Source organism: Myodes glareolus, chromosome 3 (genome assembly GCF_982192425.1).
Source record: "Myodes glareolus chromosome 3, mMyoGla1.1, whole genome shotgun sequence".
In the NCBI taxonomy this organism is placed as follows: Eukaryota; Metazoa; Chordata; class Mammalia; order Rodentia; family Cricetidae; genus Myodes; species Myodes glareolus.
The window spans coordinates 84,366,072-84,379,958 of NC_142028.1; the positions used below are offsets into that span (position 1 = coordinate 84,366,072).

Consider the following 13,887-nt stretch of genomic DNA (forward strand, 5'->3'; position numbering starts at 1 on the left):
TGAACCTCATAAAAGAGAAAGTGGGAAGTACACCTGAATGCATTGATACAGGAGACCACTTCCTAAATATAACCCCAGTAGCACAGACACTGAGAAAAACAATTAACAAATGGGACCTCCTGAAACTGAGAAGCTTCTGTAAAGCAAAGGACAAGGTCAACAAGACAAAATGACAGCCTACAGAATGGGAAAAAAAAATCATCAAACCCGCATCGGATAGAAGGCTGATCTCCAAAATATACAAAGAACTCAAGAAATTGGTCATCAAAAGAACAAATAATCCAATTTAAAAATGGGGTACAGACCCAAACTCTCAACAGAGGAATCTAAAACAGCTGAAAGACATTTAAGGAAATGCTCAGCATCCTTAGTCATCAGAGAAAAACAAATCAAAACAACTCTGAGATTCTACCTTACACCTGTAAGAATAGCAAAGACCAAAAACATTGATGACAACTTATGCTGGAGAGGTTGTGGGGAAAAGGGAACACTCCTGCATTGATGGTGAGAGTGCAAATTGGTACAGCCCCTTTGGTTGTCAGTATGGCGATTTCTCAGAAAATAAGGAAACAACCTACCTCAAGAATCAGCAATATCACTTTTGGGTATATACCCAAATCCGCTCAATCATACTACAAGGACATGTGCTCAACTATGTTCAAAGCAGCATTGTTTGTCATAGCCAAAACCTGGAAACAACCTAAATGTCCCTTGCCAAAGAATAGATAAGGAAATTGTGTTACATTTACATAATGGAGTACTTACTACAGAACGGAAAAAAATAATGACATCTTGAAATTTGTGGGCAAATAGACAGATCTAGAAAACATCATATTGAGTGAGGTAACACAGATCCAGAAAGACAAGTATCATATGTACTCACTCCTAAGTATCTTTTAGACATAAAGCAAAGAAAACCAGCCTACAATTCACAATCCCAGAGAACCTAGACAACAATGAGAACCCTAAAAGAGACATACATGGATCTAATCTACATAGGAAGTAGAAAAAGACAAAATCTCCTAAGTAAACTGGGAGCATGGGGATCATGGGAGAAGGGAGAAGGAGAGGGGAGAGTCAGGGAGGGGAGGGGAGAAAAATATATAGCTCAACAACAACAATAAAAAAGTTTTTAAAATCTGCTTACCAATTGCACTCAATGGAACCTTTATGAATATGTAACTACAAAAATGTGTGTATAAACTTCTTATATAGTGTTTCTTAAAATCACATGATTTTTAACATTCTTCTGTTTTATTAGTTTCTTACCAGAAATGGAGGAAAATGATTATTAATAATAAAATAATTTGGGGCTGGAGAGATGGCTCAGTGGTTAAGAGCACTGTTTGCTCTTCCAAAGGACCTGGGTTCAGTTACCAACACCCACATGACAGCTCACAACCATCTGTAACTCCAGTTTTAGGGAACCTACTGACACCCTCATACAGACATACATGCAGGCAAAATGCCAATGCACATAAAATAAAATATTTTTAAAAAACCTAATATAATTTTTAGGATGACAAACAACAAATTGTTCAAGATACTAGAAACGTCAAATCATTGTGCTCCCATAATATACCTGCCCTTGGATTTAAAAGGATCCAAGATATCTGAAGGGTAACTGCAAGAAAATTATTTTATTAAACTTTTAGTAATTGTTCTTTAAAAGGCTTCTAATTAGGAGTAAACCCCCAAACTCCCAGTCTCTTGTGTGTAGTGTGCTGACTTTCCCTTAGCTGCTCTCCACCTTGTTTCCCAAGGGAAGTCTCTCTCTGAACTTGTTCATCAGTTCAGCTAGGCTGGCTGGCCCACGTGCTTCAGGAATCTGCCCATCAGAGTCCTTCTCCCAAGGACGTGATTCCAGCCACATGCTGCCACACTGGGCTTTTTTCCTGGGTCCTAGAGATCCAAATTCAGAACCTAAAGCTTATATAGCAGGTATTTACTCCAGTCCAAAGCATCGATCTTTACAGTTAGAACGGCAAATGCACTGGGTTCCATCAAGCAGCCAGCCACCCTCTTGTCACTATCACCACCAGCCTCCACGTGAAAACGGACAGAGAGGCCTCAGGCTCAGGGACTTCAGCAAACAATAGTATCTACAGACACATTAAAACCATTGACTTTTCTTACTTTAACTGCCTTACCCCAAATAAGAAAGAAAGAAAGAAAGAAAGAAAGAAAGAAAGAAAGAAAGAAAGAAAGAAAGACCGACCTGAAAACTAAAACCTTTTACCGCTCCTTTGGTGGCAGAAACTGACCTGAACTTACCTCATGTGGCAGAAAACCCTGACCCGAGCTGACACAGGTTATTTATAGTCCTCATCCCACGCCCCACCCACTACACGTGCTCAGCTACTTCATGGGAGGAAAAACCACTCCGTTTTCTTCTTAGGGGATCTACCTCAGACACTAAGTATGTTTAACTCTAAAATGGCACACTTCAAAGGATTTTTAGAGGCTGGAGAGATGAGCAGGGCTCAATTCACAGAACCAACACAGCAGCTCACAAATGTCTGAAACTCCAGCTCCAGGAGATTCTATACCCTCATACAGACACACATGCAGGCAAACCACCAATGCACATAAAAAAAATCATCATTAAAAAAAGAATTCTTAATCTGAATTCTAAAATATATAATATGGGGGGGAGTGGGGGGAGTGGGAGGGTGTTGGGAGGGGGGGCGGAAATGGAAACTTTTATAATTTAATAAAATTTACTAAAAAAAAAAAATAAAATAAAATATATAATATGGCTTAGGATACCATAGTATCTTAGATCTGTATTCTACCTATGGGAAGCCAAACTAGATTTTTCCTTTTAACAATAGGTATGTTTTCTTTAGGTAATTAACCTAAATGGAATGACTTAATACTAAATAGATAAAAGTGCAAGTGATTAAGTAGGGCGAGTACAACGAAAGAATGTGGTTAGGAGCGACTAAGGTCAAATGTATGAAGGGGGTTTAGTAGCAGGTTCAGCATAGACAACTGTGGTTCACAACAACCAATGCACTACCTACAGTTAAAACTAAACTCTTGTCAGCCGTGACTCGCATGAGCATCCACTGAGCACGTCTCTTATACACTGAACGTGGTCCTTGCTCTCCACTCAGATGACTACCGAGTATCTCTGATGGAGAAGAGTGAGCAGTAACACCCAGTACAACATCCTTGGAGAAAAGTTTAAAGCTGCTTATACTTCGGGCCTAAGGAAGCCTACAAAGAGGCTACACGGTTGTACATGAGCTAAATGTCTCCAAGAGGACAAAAGGGCCTTTGGCTGAAAAGCACTCTTTTCACTCTTTTCAAAGTACTGACTTGGCTAAAATATGACAACAATTACTGTGTGCCAGCACCTGAGGGAAGTGCTTCAAAAGTGTCATCTCAAATAACAATCTGCTAAAGCAGCCACACTTAACAAGCTATGCTCATACCAAAAGCACCTGCTACTTACCATGCTCTCAGCTCCTCAATAAACCATTCTAGACCCTTTATAGTTATTTCTGATAATCCTCATGATTATGTAAAGAACAGAAATATGAGTATCTCAATCTAAAATTTAGAGGTCCAAAATATTTTGAAATCCTGAAATGCTCCAAAATGGATTTTGGGCTATTTCAGATTAGGAACCTCAACCACTAAAGTCTATCCAAATATTCTCAAATCTGAAACATCTCAACCTCAGGTGGCATTCCTTAGCCACCGTCTACCTTGTTTTATGAGGGGGGCCTCTCGAGCGGAGTTAGGCTGACCAGTGAGCCCCAGGATGTCATCTTTGGACTATCAAGCATCCCTGGCTGTTCTGTGGTGACTGAGGATCAAGTTCACACCCTTACACTTATGTGAGAAGCACTTTACTTACTGAACTATTTCTCCCCGCAGAACCTGAAACCCTTTCAGTACCAAGCATTTCAGAAGTGAGAACTGACATGAATAAGATACTGATCTCAGAAAGGAGTGAGCTGTCCCATGCGGTGTCTCCTAGACTGCTTCCTTATAGCACTACCAAAGGTTCTTTGGGAATTTAGAGAAAAATGTTCCTTTCAATTCAAAGCTCTGTTCCACAGAGAGAGTCCTGTCCCACAGCACCGGAGAGAAGACAGCACAGTGCTAAGAACAAACTGGGTGGCTGAGCTCTATGCAGGGGTGGTCCACTTCACCATCCTCACCTGGGAACTACTCCAATCATCCAGATATGCTCCTATAATGTACCCTTTTATACATTTCCTAATTTCTTTTTTTTAAATATTTATTTATTTATTATGTATACAATATTCTTGTCTGTGTGTCTGCCTGCAGACCAGAAGAGGGCATCAGATCTCATTTCAGATGGTTGTGAGCCACCATGTGGTTGCTGGGAATTGAACTCAGGACCTCTGGAAGAGCAGGCAATGTTCTTAACTGCTGAGCCATTTCTCCAGCCCCCACATTTCCTAATTTCTAACATGGATTTGGAGCCTCTAATTATTAATGGAGTCTTGTCTTTGGTTTTGTTTTCCTGAGACAAGAGTTTCTCTGTATAGCCGTGGCTATCCTGGAACTCATTCTGTAGACTGTCCTAGAATTCAAGAGATTCCCCTGCCTCTGCTTGCCAAATGCTGGGATTAAAGGTGTGCACCACTCCCACCCAGATAATGGAATCTTGAATGCAAAGAAATGCAAAAACCATCTTTTCCAATAAAACCCAACTATGTTTGACTCCAGCTCTGACATTCTGGCAGTTGTCTAAAGAAAGGAAGTGAAGAAACGTATACCTTTGCCAAGCCTTCAAGAGGGAATCTGATATGTTGAGTCCTAAGCCCAGCTGCCAATTCTGACTCAACCACTTACTGGGTATGATCTTGATTGAATAAATCATAGCAATATGTCTTTCAAGAGGAATTCAGTCGTGCAAAACAAGCCTTGTTTCAACTTCCCAAGCTGTTACAAACATTTTCATAAAGCATTTCTTTTGGAGTATTACACACAAGTTAGGACAAACTACATAAAATTCTAGAGAAACGAGATATATACCCTACTGGTGAAAATTCTCTGGGCCTTTATGAAACTGACATTTCCACTATCAACTTGATTGGATTAAGGATCACCTAGGTGACACACCTCTGTGCGTGTATGCGGGAGGGGTTTCCAGAGGTTTAACTAAGGAAGGGTGACTTGCCTTGAATGTGGGTGGCACCATCCCAGGGACACAGACATGTTGAGACTGAATAAAGAGAACAAAGCGACTGACAAATGACCACTGGCATTCTCTTTTGCTTTTTGGTTGGTACCACCATGCCTTCTTTGCCATAATGGACTGTGTACCTCTGAACCTAAGCAACCCCTTCCTCCCTTAAGTCGCTGTTTGTCGGAGTCACAGTGATAAGAAAATTAACTAATATACCTTCAAACTTAAAGTTCTGGCCTGCAAGAACGTTTTTTTCCCCCACCTTTATTTCTTCCCAACTTTTTTGTCTTGAAGAAAGCCATTGGTCACTTTAATCCATTTCTTTTTCTTTCTTTTTTATTTTTTTAATAATTTAACGTTATTTTATGTGCATTGGTGTAAAGAAGTTAGATCCCCTGGAACTGGAATTACAGTTGTGAGCTGCCGGAACTAAACCTCGGTCCTCTGGAAGAACAGCCAGTGCTCTTAACTGCTGAGCTACCTCTCTAGCCCCTCAAATTCATTTCTATGCCTCATTTCCAAAACTATCTTAGTTTAGGGCCAGCAAGACGGATCTATGGGTTAAGGTACTTGCTGAACCTTGTTGAACTGAATTTGGTACCTAGGACCCATATGGTAGCAGAAAACCAATTCCTGCAAATTGTCTTCTGACCTGCATCATACAGGCATGTATGCAAGCATGTACAAACACATATACTCAAACGTAAGACCCCCCCCCCCACAATCTTAGTTTAGAATCATCTGTTACATTCTGTCACCATTCTGCAGTTCTATAAATAGAATCCTTATAACAGTAACTAGGTTTTGGCTGTTGTTTTTGTTTGTTTGTTTTTGTTTTGTTTTTCAAGACAGGATTAATCTGTGTAGCCCTCCCTGACTGTCCTGGAATTTTCTCTATAGACCAGGCTGGCTCCAAACTCACAGAGATCTACCTGGTTCTGCCTCCTGAATACTGAGATTAAAGGTGTCCCACCACCACCCAACTTCAGTAATCAGCTCTTGGTGTGGCTCTGTTTGAGCCTGCAAGCTTCTGTTGGAAAAGAATCATATGTGTCTTTTCCACTCTGTATGTCATTCCATGGTAACTCCTAGATAGTTAAGTCTCTGTTGGATAAAAGGATCTGTGAATGGAATAAATTTTAATATTCTAAAATAAAAATCTAACTTGCAGAAGATAAGGCAAAAAACTACAGGACTGACCTCCTGTATCAAAGTGACACTGCCTTTTCAGAACGAGGCTCTCCAGATGAACAGGACCAGGAGCTTGATGGTGCGAGTGGTCACCCAGTGTGAAGAAATACAGTCTAGGCCATACAACTGCCCACTGACTCTTCTCCCCTGCTACTGGGTAATGCAGCTCAGGGATTTGCCTTTGAGCATACTAAACAAGTGCTCTACCACTGAGCTAATCCTCAGCCCTCTTGATACTCTAATTTTGAGATAGGGTCTCATTAAGCTGCCCAGGCTAATCTTGAATTCATTTTATAGCTTAGGTGAGCAATAAAGTTGCAGTTCTCCTATCTCATCCTCCCAAAGAACTGAGATTTTGTGCCTGCACTATTAGGCCCAATTTGACCAAAAAGAAGAAGAAAGAAGGAAGGAGGAGGAAGGAAGGAGAGGAAAGAAGAGAAGGAGGAGCAGGAGAAGAAGGAAAAAAAGAAAGACGAAGAAAGAAGAAAGAAGAAGGAAGAAGGAGGAAGAAGACAAAAAAAGAAGAAAGGAGGAGGAGGAATAAGACGATAAAGATGGAATTTTTTAAAGACAGGATGTCACTATGTAGTTTTGGCTGTTCTGAACTTGCTATATAGACCAGGCTGCCCTTGGACTCATAGATCCACCTGCCTCTACCTAAAGAGTGCTAGGATTAAAAATGTACACCACCACGCCTGGCATCAAAATAGTTCAATGGTGTATTTTACATTATACATTACCATAACTAAATTTTTTATAATTAAAAAAATATTCATCTTGGCCTACAACATTTTACCTCTAAGGACCTCTTTCAAAGACAGCAACAAAAATAACTGAATTTCAACAAGAAGACTACCCACTGATAACAAATACCATGAACTCAGTAATGCTCTCATAGGAATTTCTATTTTAACTAACCAAAACAGCATACAAAAACCTCTGGGAAACAACTGAATATCTGTTAGGATACATGTTAACTAATTCAGATGGCAAGGATGTGTATGACCTTGTGAGTCACTTGAAGTAACCGCAACCTAGAAGGATGGTGTGACCACCAGCAGGATGCTGGATACCCATCTCTTCACTCGTTGTCCTCTGGATAGCTTGAAGAGTGAGAGCCTCCCCATCCTTTTCATTTGGCCTTTAATGATTCATAGCTAAATGACTGATACTATTGACAGCGAGAAGTTAATAGTGCCACACAAACCTCCCTTAGTAAGAGCCAGAAGCCGATACTACACAACTTGCCTTGCATTACAGAGACACTTAGAAATTGATCTTTAGTATGAACAACTATCCCTTCAAGATCACAGAACATAAAATAGAACTAAGATGATTCACATAACATCTCTGCCTCCTCAAAGTAAAGAAGCAGTCATTATAATCAACCCACTGCATCAGAACTGCCACTCAATTCAAGGCCCTGAAGAGATGGTTTCACTCATTTAGCCAGTAAACAAGCAAATCAGCAGGCATTCAACAAGTATTTTAATAATAAGCACCTGTCACTTGCCAGGTATCACATGCTAGGAGTAAGAAAATGAGACAATATCAATCCCTGCCTTTATTCTGATTAACTGTATCTTGGCACGGGAATTACAAAGTAGAGACAGAAGAAATAAGAAAAGCATGTTTTAGACAAATAAATAAATAAATAAATAAATAAAAATAACAGAAAATAACAGTCATGTAAGAAAGTAAGTCATTCTTGAAGAAAAATGGTATATTCTACAGTCATTTTGTAGCAGATGGCTCAAGGTGGAACGGCAGAATCTAGGGTCAAAATGAGAGGGATCCCAGGTGAGAAGCTGAAGTAATAATTCAGGGCCTGAAGCAAAGCTGGGACAGGAAGGATGGGACAGGCTATTGATGGATAGCAGACAAAGGAATTTTGCAGTGTGGGGAGGGACTTAAAAACACAAAGATAAAGGACTCAAGGATCTAGTACTAAAGCAGTTAAAGCATCAAACTAGGCCTAACCCGGAGAGGAAAAGAAGAAGCTGAAAGGCAACATGAGGGCAAGGAACCAGAAGAAGAGGGCCATACAGCAAAAGCACAAGAGGGCTGTGCTTGAAGTAAGGGCTCCTTCCCAAAGCTCTAAATTAAAATTTAGCATTGGCTTTAATTATGAATAGGGACATCAGACCACAGTAACTTGCAGTTTCTATATCAAAGAAGTCAGCACTGTCTCCAAATCCGAGTCCTGCTGTTGCAGTTATCTTGAAATACCATTCATCATATTACTGCTTCAAATGACGGACAGAACCTCCTACTCAATGAAACAATCAGAAAGCACATAGCGCTACAGCATAAACTCGTATCTTGATAATTACAACGCAATATAATTCATTTCCTTTCTAACCCTACGAACTTTGAGGACATTCTTGGACTGATCAGATGGCTCAGCAGGCAGTAGTGCTTGGGTGTAGGCTGAGAATATACATGAGGATGACAAAAAGACTATCTGTAATACACAAAGGAAGTGTCAGTTCCCTGGTCCTGCTTTGTCCCTCTGATTCTCAACTGCACAGCACAGGCTTCTTTGCCTTTCTGTTCTACCTTTCAACAGTATTTTCCATCTCAACTCCTTTGTTTACAAGGAAAGGACTGAGATTTGACAAATCTGGGATTTTCATCCTCCCACCCAAATGTACGAGTAACTGCAACCCACATAAATAGACTGGTCTCCTAGTAAACTCTGAAGAGTAGGGATTCTGACAGTGGGGGAGGGGTGAGCAGAGTAACTGCAGCACACAACACTGGTGGGCAGTGAGGTCATCTAGCACGCTTGGGGCAGCATCATTTACTCAATTACAGTGGGTTCCAGTTGGCACGTTCTAAGGAAATTAAACAAAAAAATATTAAGATACATTGCATACTTAAAGTTAAGTAAGTACTGTGCCAAGAATCTTGTTCCTATTACACACATACACATATAAGTTGAATATAACATACTATATAAATCATGAGCCAAAAAGTTTCAAGAATAGAATCATTCTCTCAAGAATCCTAAGTGGGATTCCCAGGACATGATGTTAGACAGGGTCAAAGATGAGGGATGTGAATCTGCTGCTCTCCTTTAGGCTTCTCCACTGTCAATACCATGCAGTTAGCCTACGTTCAAGATCTAGCTCTGCTATGTCTGAAGTTTGTGTGTAAACTCAGACATACATTACTGTACTAGTGAGTCTCCCATATCTGTTCAGAGCTATCACTGACTTTACAAGATAGAAATGAAGATGTATGAGGACAGAAAACATGCCCGAGTCTCAGCTGCCCTGTTGTCCATTTAGGCACTGTTGGACTGAGATTGAGTAGTGCATAACTTGGATGGCAAAGGCAGGAGGATTAGGACTTTATTGGGCCATGTGTGCTACCTAATGAAACCCTATCTCAAAAGCCCCCATACCACCCCCCAAAAAAACTCAAACAAAATATTCAAAGTAACAACAGTAATAAAAAGGGGGGGAAATCACTGATTTTATTATGACTTCTTAAGTGGTGATATGAACTAAATTTTAAACAACACACTGTGGAGCAAGCTTTCCCCTCCTTTCCTAAAAGGTTCCCAAAATCGAAAAATGCAACAGTTGTTACTCTTCAGGCTCAGCTAAGCAGCTCCTACAAAGAGCCTATTGCACCCAAACTCTATTTCTAATGCCCCAAGCTCTCTGTTTATACTTCCCATGGCCATAATAACAAAAGGTAGCATAAAACAAATCATTTAGATTAAGAAAGGAACGGCTAGCCGTGGTGGCGTTTGACTTTAATCCCAGCACTGAAGAGGCAGAGAGGTGGATCTCTATGAGTGCTGGTTGCCAGGAACACAGAGTGAGATCCTGCCTCAAAACCAAAACAAAACAAAAAATGTAAAATAGAACAAAAAAGAAAGGAAGTCTTCTGGGCACAGCTCTCAGAAGCGAAGTTTGAGGCCAGGAAATTTAAGGCTACATAGCAAGACCTTTTCTAAAAATGAAAAGGACAGGAAAAAAAATAAGAATGATGGAACGAAGAGAAGAGGGGAGGAAGGCTGCTGGAAATCAGGAAATAGGGTTTTGTTGTTTCTGCCTTCCTATAAGTACAGGACTAAAAAAGGCCTGTGGTGAAAACAAACTACCACGCCTTGAGATGGACACCCAGTGGCCTTAGCTGTTGAGTCAGTGGCCAGCAGGGAACTTATCTGATTGGATGACGAAATCACAGGTCACTTTCAGTAGCTCTTGGCCTGGGGAATGAAGCTCCATTGGCAAAATGCTGGCTGATCATATATGAAGTCCTGGGTTTGATTCCCAGCACCACATAAAACTGAGTGTGAAGTAGAGTATGACGGCTTACACTTAGTACTCCAGCATTTGGGAGGTAGAGGCAGAGGATCAGAAGTTCAATGTCATCTTTGGCATACAATGAGTTTAATAAAGGTCAATCTGAGATATATGAGATCTTGTCTCAAAAAACAACACAGAACCCAACTTGCACAAAATAGCCTGACTATCTACCAGATTCCAGCAGCCTACCACAGAGTAGGCTTCTTTAAAAGTTTCCAGTTTCTTTTTAAGTTTTAAACAAATAAAGTTGTTCTTCTTGTTCTCTCTTTTAGATTGTAATTTCCTAAGGGTGAAAACAGAACAAGGATCTTACTTTCTAAGACACTTTGTTACTGGACTGGAGAAACAAACAGAAACACAGGGCACTGGAGGAGAGCCTGCACCCACACCCAACACTAGGACATATCACTTACCTCCTGCAGGGTCAACAAAGTATTAAGGATAGCTGGAAGTGTGGTCTGGACAACTCCAAATCTATCTTCTGTAAATGATGCTGCTACTAAGTGAGACAGACCTCAAGGGGAGGAGAAAACAGAAGCAAAATTAGACAAACTCACCTGACTATGTCTATTTGAGAAGACACCAATAGTCTAGATAGAAAGAGAACTACAAAGAAGAGCTATAACACAAAACTAGACAGGTTAGGCAGTGGTAGCACATGCCTTTAATCCCAGCACTTGGGAGGCAGAGGCAGGTAGATCTCTGTGAGTTCAAGGCCTGCCTGGTCTACAGAGTTACACAGAGAAACACTATCTCAAAAAACCAAAACCAAACAAAACAAAACTGGACAAAAGATGGACAAGCCCTGAAAAGTATTCAACTGCCTTAGCATCACAGAACAAAACATACAAAAAAATCAAGGCCTGACAGCCCTTAGGACACTTCCCATGGCGTGATCTAGACAGGTCTGCCTGGCTCCCTAAAGCACTGAGAAGGTAGTGTCTATAAGGTGAAATAGTTCTCTAACAGCTAAGTTTTCATATTTCAATGTAAGCGACCATAAGGTAAACACTATCTACTGGTTGAACTTTAATTATAGAAAGACATCTTTATTTATGTACAGGAAAAATTCTACCCAAATCAAACCCCATCTAGGTTTGTAGTTGCAGCTCGGTGGGAGCACTGGCCTAGCAGGTATGAAGCTTTGGGCTGAAAATTCAAGAATTGAGAGTCAAATCCCAGAAGTAATCACTCATGAACCAGACTTCAAAATTAACTGATTAAAGTCAATTATAGATTATAGTTCAAAGATGCTTCTTACCTTCTAAAGCCCAAATATGCATTTGGGCATCTGAAAAAACAGCCTGAATGGAGGCCTCTGGGTGCTACAAATAAAACAAAAATATTTAAGTAAAGTCCCCTGTACAAAAATTGCCATTTTACCAGTTGTATGATCTGTAACAGTAAGACTCACAGCTGCTCCCCAAATTTAAAAACTGAAATTTCTTATATAAATTTTAAGTACAACAGAGCATCCAAACTTACTGTGCAACCCCAAGCCTCAGCGTCTCATTTAAAGTAAGAGCTACCTATGATCAATCAGTCCACTCCAGACAATCAGCACAGTGATCACTCAAGGAGAGCTGCTAAGGCTCTTTATAAAAGAAAGGAACATCGGAACTATGGGTTACTTCTCTTAGACTGTCTATTACTCTCAACCCAATAAAAAGATAACCTATGAGACTTCCTTTACTATGCCCTGCATAGGGAGTATGGAACAACAACTGGCCTAGCTAAATAATGCTAGCAGGGCTGTGCTGCACAGACTTCGAATCCTAGCTTCTAGGGAGGCAATGGCAGGAAGGTCAAAAGCCTACATGGGCTACAGAATAAGTTTAAGACCAACCACAACTTATTGAGACCATCTCAAAACCCAAACTAAAAACAAGTACGTTGGCTTTATGAAAGTGCCCAGTAGAGACGATTCTCAATTGTCGGCATCTTCACTATACGACACTGTCCACAGTATTTCACAACAGCTCTTACAGAACTAAAATCAAACAGATATTCACTCACAGAGGAAAAGACTCTGCTCAGAGCAGAAACTTTCTTCTCCATAAAATGAGGCCAGCGGACCATGGTTAGAATTACAGGAAGGAATTTAAGAAAGTGCATGTCACACATAAGACACTCAAAGTAAGTTTGCTTTCCCCTCTGGAGACCAAGAACAGTAAAACTCCAGAGAACTCTCATCCCTTCACGAAGGATAAGACACTTGTTACTAAAAGATGGCCCTAGGTTGACTGTTTTTTGGAAAGGCAACTGACCATTAGGCAGATCTCCCCTTTGCTTGTAGTGAAAAAGCAACGTGAAGAGGCTGAAATGGCTCTTGCACATCAGGGCTGCTCAGTTCTGTTGCCATTATCATATGGCTTCAGAGAGCACAGATGAATGATGGAAACCTCTGCTTGTAAGTGCTGGAGGCTCCATCAGCCCGTTCACTAATACTGCAGTGTGTACAGAAAGAGAGGTAAGACTTGAACACTAAAAGCAAAAGTACTCAGTCCTCTATGGACAAAGGTTGTGTTTAAGGATTGACACAAAACTGCTACATCTGGTTTCTGTCTCACTTCAAACTCTCAATCCTCCTGCCTCAGCATCTGGAGTGTTGGGATTACAAATGTAAGCCACAATGCTGGCACAGAATGTAACTTTGTGGCCTGAAATGCAACGCTTTAATCCACCAAAAATTCAACCTAAATCATCTAATTCAGTCTCCTCTCTTTCGAATACCAAATAGACCACAAAGATGTGAACGGGAAAATGAGTCACGAGGCACCAGTAAGCACGGAAGGCTCAATGTTGCCAGCAGCCACAAAGTTTCAGGGAAACAACTATCGAGTCAAGGCCCAGGAATCGTGGTGTGACATGTGTGTCTAGGGAGAGGGCTGTTCAAATGCAGGACAGTGATCTCAGCATGGCTTGCTGAGACTGTGTCTATAAAATACTACAAGTCAGATCCTCCCTGCTACCTCCCACTTCATTTCCTCAACCCATTCAACTCTGTCATTTTCTATTCTTACCTTGCTAAAAAAGTACATTATCAGCACCCGTTTTGACAAGAAATTCTTAATCTGAGTTGGAAAAAAAAGAATTAAATGGTTATTCTTTCACATCTACTCAAGCATCATATACATTTCTAAGTTCTTCCTGCAGAATTCTCTAAATGTAAATGTAGCAGTGAGCAATATTTAAATG

The 13,887-nt window shown here is 40.6% G+C and overlaps 1 protein-coding gene across 5 annotated transcripts in view; it reads right to left on the minus strand.

Annotated features, from left to right (window-relative positions):
• The window catches only part of Ndc1 (NDC1 transmembrane nucleoporin), a 68,757-nt gene that overhangs the window by 27,129 nt on the left and 27,741 nt on the right, over nucleotides 1-13,887 (minus strand). For all 5 annotated transcript variants that reach the window (XM_048453290.3, XM_048453287.3, XM_048453286.3 and 2 more), the window contains 3 exons: nucleotides 13,713-13,763; nucleotides 11,951-12,014; nucleotides 11,103-11,203 (listed from right to left, as the gene is read on the minus strand). In XM_048453290.3, coding sequence (XP_048309247.2) covers nucleotides 11,103-11,203; nucleotides 11,951-12,014; nucleotides 13,713-13,763 — 216 coding nt within the window. The remainder of the gene's footprint in view (nucleotides 1-11,102; nucleotides 11,204-11,950; nucleotides 12,015-13,712; nucleotides 13,764-13,887) is intronic.